General features: G+C 38.7%; 2 protein-coding genes across 2 annotated transcripts in view; one reads left to right on the top strand and one right to left on the bottom strand.

Annotated features, from left to right (window-relative positions):
- Positions 1–18,969, bottom strand: part of LOC140162917 (uncharacterized) — a 101,132-nt gene that overhangs the window by 20,214 nt on the left and 61,949 nt on the right. Inside the window, exons 4-5 of the mRNA XM_072186228.1 lie at positions 7,600–7,704; positions 3,050–3,166 (exon numbers count right to left, since the gene is read on the bottom strand). Of these exons, the coding sequence (XP_072042329.1) occupies positions 3,050–3,166; positions 7,600–7,704 (222 nt within the window). The remainder of the gene's footprint in view (positions 1–3,049; positions 3,167–7,599; positions 7,705–18,969) is intronic.
- The window catches only part of LOC140162916 (uncharacterized), a 41,563-nt gene continuing 25,670 nt past the window's right edge, over positions 3,077–18,969 (top strand). The window contains exons 1-2 of the mRNA XM_072186227.1: positions 3,077–3,191; positions 8,673–9,514. Of these exons, the coding sequence (XP_072042328.1) occupies positions 8,759–9,514 (756 nt within the window). The 5' untranslated portion in view covers positions 3,077–3,191; positions 8,673–8,758. The remainder of the gene's footprint in view (positions 3,192–8,672; positions 9,515–18,969) is intronic.

Here is an 18,969-nt window from a genome sequence, read left to right as displayed (position 1 = left end):
TAATCACAATCTAAGTTGCTGAGAGTACCTGCGCATCAGTTGCGGACTTGGTGAAGCGGAAATGATGCTGATATATCCTAATGGCAGCGGAATAATTGTTGAAGTGTGCTGATAATTAGATCATGTCTGGCTGAAGCGCACGTTAAATCAAACAAAATTTCTCTTTTTTTATTTATTTTATAGTAAAAAGCAGTTGTTATTGTCAGTAGACATCTGGCTTTTTTAAAGTCCATAATTTCTATAAGCAAAATCTTGGTTTGATACATTGTTATTATCTTCAAACGGTTAGCTCATCATCATCAGTCGGCTACGGAGCGAAGCTTTCTCCAACTATTGCGATCTTGGGCAAGCGAAACAATTTTGTTTGGCTGCAGCATCCCTTCAGTATCTCCCAGGAGGTGCTGGACATACTGTCGTCTTCAAGATGCAGTATATGGCCGAGAAATTTGAGTTGATGAATCTTGACTCCTGCCATAACGGCACTATTGGAGTCCTTGTAGAGCACCTGGATGGCATTTACCACAACCTTTGGTATTATTATTTATTTTCTCCAGAGATACCGGTCCATATGCCAACACAATATTTGAATTCACCAAAGTAGAGCAATAGGCACTTGAAGCAACATTACTTTTGGATTTCTGACAAATATTTTAAACAATTTAACAGCAGTTTTTATCAAACTTCCCAGAAATTTTTGAGCATTTTTTTTCTTCAAATATTTCATACAAATAGTCCAATTTTGCCACTTTGTAACAATTTTTTGAACATTTCTAGAAAACTGTACCAACTTCTTTGAAATAAATTAGGTGTCCCATTTCCCCCTAGATACAAGAAAACCTTCATTAGAAAATATAACTGGGTGGTTGGTGTCCCTTTAAAGCTATAAAAAGTACACACTAAACTGTATTCTATTACCTCCACGACCCATTATTCAAAATCGCGCACTGTGATTTGTTAAAACGCGTCACGTGAGAGCCCATTATTCTGCAATAATGGGTCAAGCGCCGTAACACATTCTACGCACAGCATTACGCTTGGTTACGCATGTAATATTTCCATGATCGCGTTGTCACTTACGCGTCGCGCTCCACCTTGAAGTAAAAAACTTAAAATATTTGTGCCAAAATTGATATTTTCTCTTAAAATCGCACTATTTTCTGGTAATAGAATAGAAATAAAGGGTGCAGCATTATCCTTTACACGAAAATAATGTGTCCTCGGCAGTAAAACCGTTTAAATAATGGGTTCGGCTGCGCCTCACCCATTATTTATGTTTTTACTACCTCGGACACATTATTTGGGTGTAAAGGATAAAGCAATACCCTTTATTTCTTAAACAAAAGATAGGGAGTTTATTGACATTGCCATTGTTGACAAGTCTAAAGAATACTAAAATGAAAGGAACTACCTCATTTTTGAAATTTAAAAATTTCATTAATTTAATCATTTTGCATATATTATTATTCACTCTATTAAAAGGAAAAAATGAAAGGAAAGGAAAGGAAAATAAAAATTTAAAATATCAGAAAACACAAAATAAATGGACCTCTTGCTGTAATTTTTGTTCTACATGGGCTTCAGAAAAGATTGAAAATTATTACTGTAGTGAGAATTAACTGTGGGGAAATTCCCAATTCAGCATTTTAGTTTGTCACACTTGATTAAGCAAGTGTTGTTCATTATGAATTGATCTCAGAGGTATGTGAATAGTCTCAATGTCACAGGCTCCTTCTCCAAATAAGTACCAAAGTCAACCAAACCCACAAATAACCTGTCACAATGCCACCTGGGGATGAGTTTCTGACACCTTGAATGACCGAATTTGGGTGCCAGGGTTGCCACTATTTGCACCTTATCCGTACAATTGGGCTAGATTTGAGATAACAAAGTCATGTATATGCCACCTGATAAGAAGATACAGCACTGAAGTTCTGTAATTAAATTCCTTTCTAGCTCATGGGGAGATATTGCACACTTTGAAACCAAAATACACCTCAACTTTTTGGATTTCAGGGATATTTTGTCAAGTTTTAAAAGGCAACACTGTGTTTAGTATGTATGAAAGATGAATTGGGCAATTTGACTACGATTTCATAAGGAAGTAAAACATATTTTAACATTATAATCAACTTCAAGTATTAATCGGAGGTGAGTTTTTACATGCAAAATAAAATTTCTAATGATGGTGCCAACTGAAAAACTAATCCATCAAAAGTATAAATTTTGTTATTGTTGCTGCTTTTGTTTTAAATCTTTTGCAAGTCACTGAGACACCCTCAATATTTACACTTATTAGTTGCAACAATCTTCTGCTTCTGTTTCATACCTCGTTGAGATATGTAAAGTTGTAGGTGCATGCGGAAAAAGGTAGGCCCATCCTTAAAAACAAAGACAGCTGCATGTTGTTAAGTCTATTTTTGAAGCTGTCAATTGATGTAGCCTCCCTTGTACTTGCAGGAATACGAATCCATTCTGCAAAAGTTCTTGGCAGGAAAGAAAATTTGAAGCATGACCTTGTGGTAAAAAGACGAGCGTGCTAGTCCATAGACCAAAAGGGGACTTCCTCGTCTGGTCTATAATACTAACGCACTTATATACTTAAGTCCAGGTCCTTGATATGAGGCATACCCAAGTATTCTTTATTAATTTCTAATTCTTTTCCTCTCAGGGCTATCATTGACTAACTTAAGCACCGGGAGAATTTGTGATGTGCAAAAAAACGCTAAAATTCATGAATTTTGAGTCTAATTGCGAATTTTAGGTTTGGCAGCGAATTTTAAGATTTTTCCAAGATATTTAAGAAACACCAGGACCATCGCTGCAATAATTTTTGTCATTGACCGCCTAGCCATCATCCGTAAATCCATCAAAGTATCCTGCGCTAAATTCCAGTCACTCGGTCCTGCTGAGACTCGAACCCACAGACATTGACCACCTAGTGGTGGAAAGGTGAGCACGGTAGTGCATACACCAAAAGAGGACTTCCACGTCTGGTCTATGACACTAACATACTTATACCTTGGTGACCAAAGATTTAAAACAGACGTACCTGTTCTTTTACTTCCTCTAGTTGCTGTACCAACTCTTCTCTTTCATGAGCCGGGAAATGTCGAGCTCCAAAATCGTCATCACCGACTCTCTGCCGTGCTATGTTCTCTCGCAACAGCTGTCAACAAAATACAAAACACAAGGTAAAAGAAGACTTTGAAACCTGATCATCTGTTTGTGTGGTAATCATCTACCATATTGTCTGTAATAAACGCCCCAGGGGTGTTTCATTTTTCCCAAAGGGGGCGTTTATTGAAGGTGAATTGTCAGTGAAAAAAACTTTAAAAATCTGGTTAAATTTGCCGATGGTGCTCCTGTAGAAAGAAGGGATTTACGACTACCTAATATGGTGGCGCCCACGAAAATGCGTGGAAAATGATATTTTTGTGGTACATACAACAAAATTACACCGGTAAGTGCATCATCAAGCAAGAATCTGGTGAAATTCTACCATAATTAGGCAATGGAATGGATGGAAGTTTGAGTCATTTATAATAGGTTTTGTTCATACAATTTAGCGATCGTCACTGACAAGACTGACACGACTGATGCAAGTTTTAAGCTTACTTACAGATATAGTATGAAATGTTTGCATTTTTGTCAATTTTTCACAGAAAAATTGGAGTGGGGGTCGTTTATTAGAGGGGGAGCATTTATTACAGACAATACAGTAACAATCTATTTGATTGGACCCAACCAGTCATGTGACCAATCACGCTGATTGTTAGATGATCACCACACAAACCTATGATATTGAACTGCTGTATGAGTGATATTTCTCTATAATGGCCCTCAGAAACTTATACTGACATCCCCATGTGCTTCTGCTAGTTTCTGATGTAGCTCAGCAATCTCTGCTTCTGATAATTTTCTTGTTGCTTCACACAAGACTTGAGTGACTATTTGTGTCCCTTAGGAACTTACCCTGACATCCCTATGTGTTTCTTGTTGCTTCACACAAGACTTGAGTGACTATTTGTGTCCCTTAGGAACTTACCCTGACATCCCTATGTGTTTCTTGTTGCTTCACACAAGACTTGAGTGACTATTTGTGTCCCTTAGAAACTTACCCTGACATCCCCATGCGCTTCTGCTAGTTTCTGATGTAGCTCAGCTATCTCTGCTTCTGATTTCTTGTTTTGTTGTCTAGCTTCACACAAGACTTGAATCAAACTTACCCCGACATCCCCATGTGCTTCTGCTAGTTTCTGATGCAGCTCAGCAATCTCTGCTTCTGATTTCTTGTTGCTTCACACAAGACTTGAGTGACTATTTGTGTCCCTTGAACTTACCCTGACATCCCTATGTGTTTCTTGTTGCTTCACACAAGACTTGAGTGACTATTTGTGTCCCTTAGGAACTTACCCTGACATCCCTATGTGTTTCTTGTTGCTTCACACAAGACTTGAGTGACTATTTGTGTCCCTTAGGAACTTACCCTGACATCCCTATGTGTTTCTTGTTGCTTCACACAAGACTTGAGTGACTATTTGTGTCCCTTAGGAACTTACCCTGACATCCCTATGTGTTTCTTGTTGCTTCACACAAGACTTGAGTGACTATTTGTGTCCCTTAGGAACTTACCCTGACATCCCTATGTGTTTCTTGTTGCTTCACACAAGACTTGAGTGACTATTTGTGTCCCTTAGGAACTTACCCTGACATCCCTATGTGTTTCTTGTTGCTTCACACAAGACTTGAGTGACTATTTGTGTCCCTTAGGAACTTACCCTGACATCCCTATGTGTTTCTTTTTGCTTCACACAAGACTTGAGTGACTATTTGTGTCCCTTAGGAACTTACCCTGACATCCCTATGTGTTTCTTGTTGCTTCACACAAGACTTGAGTGACTATTTGTGTCCCTTAGGAACTTACCCTGACATCCCTATGTGTTTCTTGTTGCTTCACACAAGACTTGAGTGACTATTTGTGTCCCTTAGGAACTTACCCTGACATCCCTATGTGTTTCTTGTTGCTTCACACAAGACTTGAGTGACTATTTGTGTCCCTTAGGAACTTACCCTGACATCCCTATGTGTTTCTTGTTGCTTCACACAAGACTTGAGTGACTATTTGTGTCCCTTAGAAACTTACCCTGACATCCCCATGCGCTTCTGCTAGTTTCTGATGTAGCTCAGCTATCTCTGCTTCTGATTTCTTGTTTTGTTGTCTAGCTTCACACAAGACTTGAATCAAACTTACCCTGACATCCCCATGTGCTTCTGCTAGTTTCTGATGCAGCTCAGCAATCTCTGCTTCTGATTTCTTGTTGCTTCATACAAGACTTGAGTGACTATTTGTGTCCCTTAGGAACTTACCCTGACATCCCTATGTGTTTCTTGTTGCTTCACACAAGACTTGAGTGACTATTTGTTTCCCTTAGGAACTTACCCTGACATCCCTATGTGTTTCTTGTTGCTTCACACAAGACTTGAGTGACTATTTGTGTCCCTTAGGAACTTACCCTGACATCCCTATGTGTTTCTTGTTGCTTCACACAAGACTTGAATGACTATTTGTGCCCCTTAGAAACTTACCCTGACATCCCCATGCGCTTCTGCTAGTTTCTGATGTAGCTCAGCTATCTCTGCTTCTGATTTCTTGTTTTGTTGTCTAGCTTCACACAAGACTTGAATCAAACTTACCCCGACATCCCCATGTGCTTCTGCTAGTTTCTGATGCAGCTCAGCAATCTCTGCTTCTGATTTCTTGTTGCTTCACACAAGACTTGAGTGACTATTTGTGTCCCTTAGAACTTACCCTGACATCCCTATGTGTTTCTTGTTGCTTCACACAAGACTTGAGTGACTATTTGTGTCCCTTAGGAACTTACCCTGACATCCCTATGTGTTTCTTGTTGCTTCACACAAGACTTGAGTGACTATTTGTGTCCCTTAGGAACTTACCCTGACATCCCTATGTGTTTCTTGTTGCTTCACACAAGACTTGAGTGACTATTTGTGTCCCTTAGGAACTTACCCTGACATCCCTATGTGTTTCTTGTTGCTTCACACAAGACTTGAGTGACTATTTGTGTCCCTTAGGAACTTACCCTGACATCCCTATGTGTTTCTTGTTGCTTCACACAAGACTTGAGTGACTATTTGTGTCCCTTAGAAACTTACCCTGACATCCCCATGCGCTTCTGCTAGTTTCTGATGTAGCTCAGCTATCTCTGCTTCTGATTTCTTGTTTTGTTGTCTAGCTTCACACAAGACTTGAATCAAACTTACCCTGACATCCCCATGTGCTTCTGCTAGTTTCTGATGCAGCTCAGCAATCTCTGCTTCTGATTTCTTGTTGCTTCACACAAGACTGGAGTGACTATTTGTGTCCCTTAGAACTTACCCTGACATCCCTATGTGTTTCTTGTTGCTTCACACAAGACTTGAGTGACTATTTGTTTCCCTTAGGAACTTACCCTGACATCCCTATGTGTTTCTTGTTGCTTCACACAAGACTTGAGTGACTATTTGTGTCCCTTAGGAACTTACCCTGACATCCCTATGTGTTTCTTGTTGCTTCACACAAGACTTGAATGACTATTTGTGCCCCTTAGAAACTTACCCTGACATCCCCATGTGCTTCTGCTAGTTTCTGATGTAGCTCAGCTATCTCTGCTTCTGATTTCTTGTTTTGTTGTCTAGCTTCACACAAGACTTGAATCAAACTTACCCTGACATCCCCATGTGCTTCTGCTAGTTTCTGATGCAGCTCAGCAATCTCTGCTTCTGATTTCTTGTTGCTTCACACAAGACTTGAGTGACTATTTGTGTCCCTTAGGAACTTACCCTGACATCCCTATGTGTTTCTTGTTGCTTCACACAAGACTTGAGTGACTATTTGTTTCCCTTAGGAACTTACCCTGACATCCCTATGTGTTTCTTGTTGCTTCACACAAGACTTGAGTGACTATTTGTGTCCCTTAGGAACTTACCCTGACATCCCTATGTGTTTCTTGTTGCTTCACACAAGACTTGAATGACTATTTGTGCCCCTTAGAAACTTACCCTGACATCCCCATGTGCTTCTGCTAGTTTCTGATGTAGCTCAGCTATCTCTGCTTCTGATTTCTTGTTTTGTTGTCTAGCTTCACACAAGACTTGAATCAAACTTACCCTGACATCCCCATGTGCTTCTGTTAGTTTCTGATGCAGCTCAGCTATCTCTGCTTCTGATTTCTTGTTTTGTTGTCTAGCTTCACACAAGACTTGAATCAAACTTACCCTGACATCCCCATGTGCTTCTGCTAGTTTCTGATGCAGCTCTGCAATCTCTGCTTCTGATTTCTTGTTTTGTTGTCTAGCTTCACATAAGACTTGAATCAAACTTACCCTGACATCCCCATGTGCTTCTGCTAGTTTCTGATGCAGCTCTGCAATCTCTGCTTCTGATTTCTTGTTTTGTTGTCTAGCTTCACACAAGACTTGAATCAAACTTACCCTGACATCCCCATGTGCTTCTGCTAGTTTCTGATGCAGCTCTGCAATCTCTGCTTCTGATTTCTTGTTTTGTTGTCTAGCTTCGCATAAGACTTGAATCAAACTTACCCTGACATCCCCATGTGCTTCTGCTAGTTTCTGATGCAGCTCAGCAATCTCTGCTTCTGATTTCTTGTTTTGTTGTCTAGCTTCGCATAAGATTTGAATCAAACTCTGTAAAAAAGATATTCAACACATATAACCAATTAATCAACTGTTCACACAATCAATCAAGTAAGCAAGGAAGCACTCAATCAACCAATCAATCCATCAATCAATCAATCAATTAAGCAATCATTTTTTCACCATGTTTATATGCTTTGTATAAATCCAAGAAGCCTAAAGGTTACAAATTTGAAAATTGGGTTATCATCATCAGCTTACTTTGTAGCAAATAAAATTACATTGTTTTTTTGCTCCATATTTCAGATTCAATCTCAATTTTACAATTGCAGCCCTTGCCTGCTTTTAGATCAGATCTATTCAAAGATTTAAAAAGGTCTTCCCTTTCTGTACATAAAGAGTATATACACAGGACATAAACTTATAATTGCTACCCACCCTGTTGACCAGCCCTCGAATTAAGGATCTGAAGGGGCACAGCAACTTTTTTTAGGACAAGTTGAAAATTGCTTTGGATTTTCACTGAAAAGGCAAGGCAGCACAGCAGTTTGTAATATTTCAAGAGGGCATCATGGCAACTGTTGTAAATTTGAGAAGGGCACCAAGGCAATTTCTCGAAAGTGAAGAAAACACACACAAACATAGATAGATGATTTTATAATTAAGGGGCAGGGCTGGGGCACCGATGGTAACTTCATTAGAGGGCACGGCATGTGACTGCCTTGGGTAAAGGACATATTTTGTGGGCATTACGGCAGTGGGGATCGGCACCCACGGCAAAATGCCATGGGTGATGGGTGCCGAAGGGTTAATTTGAGGGCTGCTGTTGACCCTACAACACTGCTGCCCAGCTACTTTGTACCAGTGCAGTACCAATACAGTACCCGTGATATCAATGCGGATACACTAGAGTACCAATAAAGTAGCTGGGCAGCAGTGTACCTCTGAAGCACAGCACAATAGGAATGTGGTACATTAAGCTGTTTGCATAATATTTGACTGCTGTTATTTTTTCATAGGATCTGATTCAAGACTTGTGATCACAATCCATTTGACTAATGACATACCAAAACTGAGGTATTTTGCCACTATTTGAGCCTGCATCATGGAATATGCATCATTTCCAAGAGAGAAACTGACACTTGTGAAACGGATCGCACAAGGAAGCTTTGGTACTGTATACAAAGCATTATTGGAAAACCAGGAAGTTGCAGCTAAACGAGTCGAAACAGAGGAAGGACATCGCGAGCTGAAATTTCTCATCGAACTCGACCATCCAAATATTGTGAAACTAATCGGAATAGTGGACAATGGAGTGGATGTCGATATCATTCTTGAGTTTTGTGACGGTGGGTCACTTCGATCATATCTCAATGCACATCGCGGTGAGCATTTGGGTTTGCGGTTTTACGACTGGGCAAAGCAAGCTGGAAGACCGATCGCGTACCTAAAGAAGATGCATGTCGTGCATAAAGACATTAAGTCCCCGAACTACTTGATCACAAGCGGCAATATCTTGAAGTTGTGTGATTTCGGATTGGCCAAAGATCTAGATGCTACTATAACCAGTGCAACGGAAACAGCATCTTATCCATGGATGGCTCCAGAACTTTTGCGAGACAATATCCTTTCTCCTACATATGATATCTATGCCTATGGAGTGGTTGTTTGGGAACTTTGGATGACGGATATTCCATTTGAAGATTGCAAGGTACCCGCTAATCTCACTTGGAGGATATGTAATAACAACGAACGACCCCCCATTCCCCCAAACTGTCCCAAGCCAATTGCCGATTTGATGAAGCAATGTTGGCAAATTGATTGGAAGAAAAGACCGAGTATGGATCAAGTGATCTTGATGGTGAGCCGATTTAAGTTTTTTAAATCACTTTCTTAAAGGTAAAAGGGCATGCACAGATTAGCTGAAGAAAAAAAGAATGCCTCATTGTAACATACATTGGTTGTTTAGGATTTGTTGGTCTATAAATCCATTTTAAATATAAAATTACATTTTCCATAAAACAGCTCAGGTAAAAAAAGTGCAGTTTGTTCACATAAACAATTGAATACTCACACCCAAATCCATGGGAAGTGATTTTGAGAAAACTAAAACAAGAGCACCAATGGTGCTGTAGCTCAATTATTTCTGGATATATAGGCATGTCATTGGAACTAATATATGTGACCATCCAGCACAACTGAGCCCGGATGTCGCCAGTGCCACTATTGAGATATGCTCCATTGAGCTTAACAATAAACAATAGGAAACAAAGGATTTATTGACTGTTTATTGATTTTTCACTACTTAAATATCAAGTACTATAGACATGATATACATCATTTTAAAGCTAATTTCAAGCAGAATATTTTGGTTGAATATCTCAAAAATGATGATTGGCGACTTCAGGGCTCAGTTGTGCTGGATGGTCACATATTATAATTATGTTACAGGCATCATGGTATTGTAGGTGTCGGTTACCATATTCAGCATTATTATTATGGACTGCGCATTTACCTAGATAGAAACAATGAATAACAAGAATTTGTACTATAAACTTATTTTATCACCAAAAGGTGCTGGATTCACTGGACTTCAAGAAATGTTCTCCAACCCCAATGTCAAAAAGAAATCTATGCCACTGTCAATGATGTATATTTTTGGTTTCTTTATTAGGACATGACGGGGGATCAAAAAAATTTAGACCATAAAAAGGGGGGATCAAAAAAATCCACCCTTTTTTCGGGGGAATCAAAAATTTTTAACGTCCAAGGTTCCAACTTTTTCAACCCCTCCCACCAAAGTATTTATGAACACTTTCTAAGCATGTGTGCGTGTGAAGTTGGGCAAATTCTGGTGTAAATTTACGCCAACTAGTACCCACATTTAAGCGTCTGGACATGCCTTTTTACATGTTTAATACCTTTATAGAAATAATTATGTTCATCAACTGTGACCATTTCCAATTAAGGTGGTACAGGTGTTTAATAGAAACCCAGAAATCATCATTATATCAAAATTTCCTAGTCTTGGACCTACAATCAAATTGAACTGGGACATTGAGGGTTCATACCACTAAATCCGCGTGTGAAGCGGTTTCCGGTAAAAGTTTATCACGACTATAGTCCCAACTTTGCATAAAAAATGTGCAAAATCGGTACAATATTAACAATTTTAGTGTTGCAAATCGTGTTTTGCTAGAACTTGTGAATGTGATCTCTACTAATTTGAACAGAAAACGCGAAAATTTGAGTGATGTTTACGATGATGAGCGCATGAACACACGAGGTCAAAAGCGCGTTAGCAGTCAGACGTAAACACGGGAATGTCGGGTCTTTTTATATAGCGCTATTTTTCTCAAAAAGTAGACCTAAAATATGGTGTCATTTTCAGATATGTTATGCAGAATTTTGTTCTGATTAAAATGATATCAAATATATATTTCAAAGTAAGACGTAACTCGACTTATAGCCTAAAACGTGGCCCTGTTTTGCACGTAAAGTCTATGGAAAGCTATTTGGTGGCATGTACCCTTTAAGGAGCAATTCCGTGCGTTTTTCGCGCGTCCTTATCTATTTAAAATGCACACGAAGAAATGAGGAAGGACATCAACAAGCGCGTGCATGGACGCCGCCATGTTTTTCGCTGTACGTGCGTTTTCTGCGAATAGGCTTACTTTTATTTCCAATTTAATAAAAGTTCCGATTTTGGTAGAAGTTTGAAACCTTTTGATATGAATAAAGAAGAGTTTCAAAATATTGAAAACATTGTTTATTGGTGTTTAAAGTACAAAGAAGTTTTTACATTAATTGTTATTTTTTAACCAATTTTTTTGTCATTTAAACTCAAGTTTTGGCCTTCAATTTTAATAAAATTACATAAAAAATTAGATTTAAGATATTTAAGTTTCTAGTTTGCTTTATTTATACCACTGTCCAGTATTTTAAATTGTTATAACATTCAAAGTTTAATTTATATTAATATTTAATTTCAAATAGCCATTCATTACATTTGCTTTTTGGACAAAACGGGTTAAAAGTGACGATGGAGGGGGGGGGGGGTAGGCCTACTTGATTGACATTTCTTGTCTTTTTAAATATTCTGCAGGTACTGAGAATATTTTAATTTTGAAGTTATGCACTTGCAAAAGATGTTCAAAGAACGTTTACTATTAACATCAATTAATATCTTCATGAAAATAGCAAATCAGCAACCATTGTGCATTCATGTGCATCAAAATGACGAAAAATGGCAATTGTCGGCTATCATGCTTGTGCTTGAAATCAGCATCCTGTCTAAAGTATGAAAGAAAATAACCCAAAATTTCTTACAATTAATTCAAAATGTAGTGAAAAAGATAACAAAATCATTTTCAAGGCCTAACAAGAGCACCAATGGCGCTGTGGCTCTACGCTTTTTTTTGTGGGAAAGCAATTGTTCTTGGAGTCAAATGCTCAACAGGTTGGTAGCTGTATGGAAAGGTTGGGTAGGTCGGTCAATTTTTTTTAAACCTTCAGTTTGAAAAAATTCTCCACAAATATTCAATGCGTCCTTGAAACTCGATGTGGAGTTAATCTTCCTCTGAAAATAATTAATTAGTGTGCAAATTACTACTGAACCAGCAAGAATAATTTGTTCTGCAAAATTTTAAAATTCCTTTTTTAATATTAGAAGCCTTCAACAACTATAGTAAGCCTTGACAACTATTAGAATTCATCTAAATTGACCTCAGACGACTCGAAATGACCTCCCAAAAATTTGGCTCTAAATGGTGAGCTCAGATGACCCCAAAATGACCTTCCAAAAATTTGACTTCAAATGTTGACTGTGCCCACCAAGTTCCATGCCCATACAACAGTTTGTATTAATTTGACCTCAGATGACCCCTGGATGACCCCAAAATGACCGTCCAAACATTTGGCTCCAAATGTTGACTGTACCCACCAAGTTTAATGCCCATATGACAGTTTTTAGTCATTTTACCTCAGATGACCCCTGGATGACCCCAAAATGACCGTCCAAAAATTTGGCTCTTAATGTTGACAGTACGCACCAAGTTTCATGCCCATACGACAGTTTTGCTAACTTGACTTCAGATGACCCCTGGATGACCTCTGGTGACCTTGACCCACTAACCAATACAAACTTGTTCTGTGCGACCCCACAAAATTAAGCTCCAAATGTTGGCCGTAGCCACCAAGTTTCATGCCCATACAACATTTTTAGTAATTTGACCTCAGATGACCCCTGGGTGACACTGGTTGACCCTGAAATGACCTTCCAAAAATTGACTTCAAATGTTGACCGTACCCACCAAGTTTCATGCCCATACGATAGTTTTTGCTAATTTGACCTCAGATGACCCCTGGGTGACCCCAGATGATCTTCCCAAAATTTGACTCCAAATGAGGCCCGCTGGAAGTAGTCCTCTGAAGTGGCGAACGGCCTCACTGAGCCTTTTTGCCGATGTTGACTGTACCCACCAAGTTTCATGTCCATACGACAATTTTTAGTAATTTGACCTCAGATGACCCCTGGGTGACCCCAAAATGACCTTCCCAAAATTTGACTGTACCCACCAAGTTTCATGCCCATACAACAGTTTTTAGTCATTTGACCTCATATGACCCCTGGGTGACCCCAGATGACCTTTCCAAAATTTGACTCCAAATGTAGCCCTGGACCCAGTACCGTGACCAATACCCGCTGGAAGTAGTCCTCTGAAGTGGCGAACAGCCTCGCCGGGCGCGCTTTGCACGATGTTGACTGTACCCACCAAGTTTCATGCCCATACGACAATTTTTAGTAATTTGACCTCAGATGGTCCCTGGGTGACCCCAAAATGACCTTCCCAAAATTTGACTCCAATTGTTGACTGTACCCACCAAGTTTCATGCCCATACAACAGTTTTTAGTAATTTGACCTCAGATGACCCCAAGGTGACCCCAGATGATCTTCCCAAAATTTGACTCCAAATGTAGCCCTGGACCCAGTGCCGTGACCAATACCCGCTGGAAGTAGTCCTCTGAAGTAGCGAACGGCTCACTTGGCGCTTTATGCTGATGTTGACTGTACCCACCAAGTTTCATGCCCATACGACAATTTTTAGTAATTTGACCTCAGATGACCCCTTGGTGACCCCAGATGACCTTTCCAAAAATTTGACTCCAAATGTAGCCCTGGACCCAGTGCCGTGACCAGTACCCGCTGGAAGTAGTCCTCTGAAGTGGCGAACAGTCGCTTCGGCCAGTTCTACTCCAAATGTTGACGGGACTGTACTACTAACCAAGTTTCATGCCCATTCGCTACTTGCACGGTTCCGCCATTATGCACTATGTGCGGGGAGAGCCTCGAACTGGCAGCATACATGAAAGGAAGAATTATGTAACCTTACACAGAACGTTATGACTAGTTCAATTCCCATTCATGTATGCTGCCAGTTCGAGGCTCTCCCCGCACATAGTGCATAATGGCGAACCGCAAGTAGCTTAATACTGATAGTTTTTGCAAATTGAACCTCAGATGACCCTGGATGACCTCACAATACAAACTTATGCTGCCTGGGGTCAACTCAAGATGCACTTAGTACAGGGATCTATCGATGATTTTTTTTTTTGGGTGGATCACTGTATAGGCATTTTACACATAAAAATACACGTAACCCATGCACAACGCAATTGAATAACAGACCGGTACTGCACAGTGCCGCTGGTTACCAATTGTTCTCATCTAAGTAATCGGCAATTGGATAATATATCGATCGGGAATTGACGCAAATTTTACGGTAAAAAAATCAGTCATACCCAGAAAGGATAAAATTCAAATTGAGAAAATATTCTAGGTGTGACTTGTGCTCTGAGTCTGATGATAACACTCCGATCGCCATGCAATTAGGCCAGTGGGACAACGGAATCGCTACGTGAACGACACTAGTTTCCGAGAAAAGAGGCAGACACAGACAAACAGATTCTAGTGAATTAAATAGTATAGTATAGTATAAGTATAAGTATGATGATCAGTTGTAGCAACTAGTAGTACAAATTTCGAACGTTTGTGATCAAAGCTTACAACATTACTTTATCAAATTCGGAAGACTGAACATCGGCGTTTCATAGAGTCACTTCCGGGTCCATTTTATCACTATATATGCACCATCAATCCATTTCAGAATCAATTCATCCTCATCTATCAAACACTCGTGATTTTCTTTTTCATCTGGAACATTTGCGACATAATATTGGCACAACTGCATCACTGCAATCACCTTTCGAAAATATACGAGTTTTGCCATTAGATTGTTTATCATGAAACACATGGCGAATGGTAAAGGGTAAAGATCCTGAATTAATTGCAATCCGTCAGTCTCTACTCTCTACACAGCCGCTGTGGTTCCCATCGCTCCACTTCTAGTGTGGAGCGAGCGGGCGAAAGCGGCTGGTGTAGAGACTGAAAATTATATTCATACCTGATTCCTGATTCATTCATAAAATTCACGGTAGCGTCGATTCTGCTATGGGTGACGTCGCATGCAATTGAAAACATCAGCAAATTAATTTCCGACATTTTCTTTTTAGATTTATGAAGAAAATATGAATGTTTTTCAACAGATCATCAAATTACTTTATTATATATATTTTTTCAATTTGTAGCGCTACCCACACGCTTTATATATTGCTCCCACGCTTTTTAGAAACCCACCATTTATTCCGCAAAATTTTAACCCCCCACCCTTTTTACAGATTTTCAGAATTCCCAACCCCACGTTGTAGAAAGCCTGCCGGACAAACAATGCCAGCTGTGACCTTCGCTGGCGAGACGTTGTTTTCAGGGTTGTCAAACCCGCGATTTGGTAACCCAATTGGGCGACTTTTGAAGATTTTACCCGGGACAATTTCCTGCCCCATAGAATAGAAGGGTAAAGAAAAAAATTGGGCGACTTTTCGATTATTTGACCTGCGATTCGGGCTGAATTTTTTTGGCAACCCTGGTTATTTAGCGTTAATTTAACTAAATTACTACGCCACTGGTTTCTAAATATTTTGAAGTGTTGTCCCATGGTGATGAAACTCCCGAGAACTCAATAAACAACCTGGACAAAGGAATCAGCCAATCACGTTTCTAGCCACGTGAGATCACCGCAAAAATTCATGATAAAAGGTCACTTTCACAAAGAAAAATAGTGCAATCCGTCAATTCCCGCCATGATCTCGCAACTTAAATTACTCAGACCAAAATAATCTCTAGCGCATACAGGGAACCAAGCAAAACGATAGAAATGACTTGTTTCTCATGACGACTTTTGACTTTTCTCACTTCAAAATAAGTACTTTCCCCACCCCAAATTCACCTCTAAAAGAGTGCAATCGATTGAAAAATAACTCAGCAAAGCTTAGAACCCAGTTTGATATCTAGATATCACACACAAAAAAGCCTTAGTATAAAAAAGCAGCGCGGAAGTTGCCGAAAAATGAGGTAAAATATGGCTAACATCGAGCTGGAGTCCTTAGGCCCATTAGCTCCGCTAAGAGCCAAAAACGATGTTTTAGCCTCTTCAAGGGTTCATACCACTAAATCCGCCGGTGAAGCGGTTTCCGGTAAAAGTTTATCACGACTATAGTCCCAACTTTGCATAAAAAATGTGCAAAATCGGTACAATATTAACAATTTTAGTGTTGCAAATCGTGTTTTGCTAGAACTTGTGAATGTGATCTCTACTAATTTGAACAGAAAACGCGAAAATTTGAGTGATGTTTACGATGATGAGCGCATGAACACACGAGGTCAAAACGCGGTTAGCAGTCAGACGTAAACACGGAAAATCGGGTCTTTTATATAGCGCTATTTTTCTCAAAAAGTAGACCTAAAATATGGTGTCATTTTCAGATATGTTATGCAGAATTTTGTTCTGATTAAAATGATATCAAATATATATTTCAAAGTAAGACGTAACTCGACTTATAGCCTAAAACGTCTATGGAAAGCTATTTGGTGGCATGTACCCTTGATCATGTTTATAGAAATATTTAGTCAAATTAATTTACACAATTTGGTACCTACATTATTACAAAAACACAAAACCCTGATGTTAGCAGAGGTCCATGATATCTTTGCAAGTTCTTTAATTTGACACCTCATGTATCTTAATATTAATAAGACATTATATAGTGGAGCTACATTTTATTAGTTTACAGAATTTTCCCTAATTAAATATGCAAATTAGCTAATTAATATGCTTAACATTTGAGTTTAAGTATTTTTTGTTTATATCAGTTACTTTGTACCAAGTTTAGAATTTTTATGATCTTCACACAAAAACCGATTACACCTGTCTCACCTTAATATAAAGCAGGGCCAAATTTTTACGAGCTGCATAGTCAATAAGATAAAAATAATGTTCATTGGACCATGAAGTACTAATCTTGGAGACAAACATCTGGGTGAGAAGGAAAACTAGAAACAATTATATTGAGGGTTTAGGACCATACACTGCAAACTAGGGTGATTCACAAAAAATGAAATTGGTATTTTTCAACGGGACACCCCCTCATTTTGTTCATTTTGGTAATAAAATCATACCTGCAAAATATGAAAAAAATTCAAAAAGTTTAGGGGTGCTACCGTCAATGAACTTTTGTACACAAAGTCAATGGGATTTATGAGCCATTTTCTTTACAACACAAAAAAGCCATGTTAATTTTCCCTGATTGTGCCAAAAATATTTGATCATAGTGTGAGTAATGTCCTTAAAATAAATGCTAAAGAAAATTGTAAAAATGTTAACCCGCTTTCCAGAAAATTGAATTTTTGTGAAAACTGTTACATTTGGGGCAAGGCAGTTGCTGGAACAGCCAAAATATTATGGTACTCTAGCTCTTGTCACAAGTACCTTGCATAAGGTGTAGTTTTGAACTGGCCAATATCCAATGTTGTGACCCCAATTTATATACATTTCTTTTCAACCATGGTGAATCTAATCCTTCCTGTGGTCATTCAATTCAAACAATACAAATCTTCATCAGGTATGGCCATAATGACCACCCCTGATACAGATGTATGGATTTTGATAGTTACTACCGGTATTACATAAGATTTCAAAAGCTGGTATCACCATTGGGGTAAACTAATATGTGAAGAATTTTAATCTTTTTTTATCAACAGTTCAGTTCAATAAGGTATAAATTTGGGGTGCCTGGTGGGATTCCAGGGGATATCCCAGGGTATTCTTTTCTTGAGCTACACTCCCTCTGTCACTTTTGAAACATTTTTTATTATTACAGTCAACTATGAACTTTAATTTGGTAAAAACCCATGTTTTCACAAAGTTATGTATATCATTGAACATTTACTTCAGTTTTGCAAGCCTGGTAGACTTTTTAGGCCCTGAAATAAGCGTTTGAAATTTTTGACAAAAAATCCCATTGACTTTGTGTACAAAAGTTCATTGACCGGTAGCACCCCCTAAACTTTTTTGAATTTTTTTCATATTTTGCAGGTATAATTTTATTACCAAAATGAACAAAATGAGGGGGTGTCCCGTTGAAAAATACCAATTTAATTTTTTGTGAATCACCCTACTGCAAACCCATAGTGCCTATATTTCAGCAAATCGACTAGAATTGGTTTGGCAGTAACAATGAGGGATTAAGTGGCATATTTTCTAAGCACCATGCGGCCTGTACACAAAGCTGAAAGATGAAGGTCAGCCAAATCCAATGATATTTGGTACTTAGTCTAGTTAGGTCAGATGGTTCACAACTATGATAGTAAAAAAATCAGGTGACCCCCCTGGGGGAAATTCCATGACCCCCCTTAAAATTGGCCCTCTTTTGACCTGCCTCAGAATTGATACAGCTTAAAATGAACAACATTTGACATCATGAAAATGTCCTTTGAAATAACCTGGGTCTGACAGAAAGTTTAACATATTGGAATTGAACTATGCTTTATAAGATGACCTATTCAGAAAAATTTATTTCTTTTGATATAATTACGTAATATCATCGTGGAATTTGGGCAAAAACAGGATTTTTCATAATTTTGAAAGTAGCGAAAAAGAGCATTTTCAAATCACATTTTCTGCTATATTCAGGCTAACATTGGATCAAACCTTTTGGATAATATAACCAACATGTTGTACTTCTGAAATATGTTTAAATTAGCGTGGGACTTTTTTCCTATACTGCAGGGGAGTTTGTTGATTTTGGCGGATTTTCTGTTTTTTGCTTTTTTTTTGTAGACTCAATTAACGTTTTCCAATGTATAAACATCCTAATTATTTTACATTCACAATACGGCTACAATTCTCAACCAAGGTTAT

Source organism: Amphiura filiformis, chromosome 10 (assembly GCF_039555335.1).
Source record: "Amphiura filiformis chromosome 10, Afil_fr2py, whole genome shotgun sequence".
NCBI classification, from domain to species: Eukaryota; Metazoa; Echinodermata; class Ophiuroidea; order Amphilepidida; family Amphiuridae; genus Amphiura; species Amphiura filiformis.
This window is presented reverse-complemented; position numbering and strand designations above follow the sequence as displayed.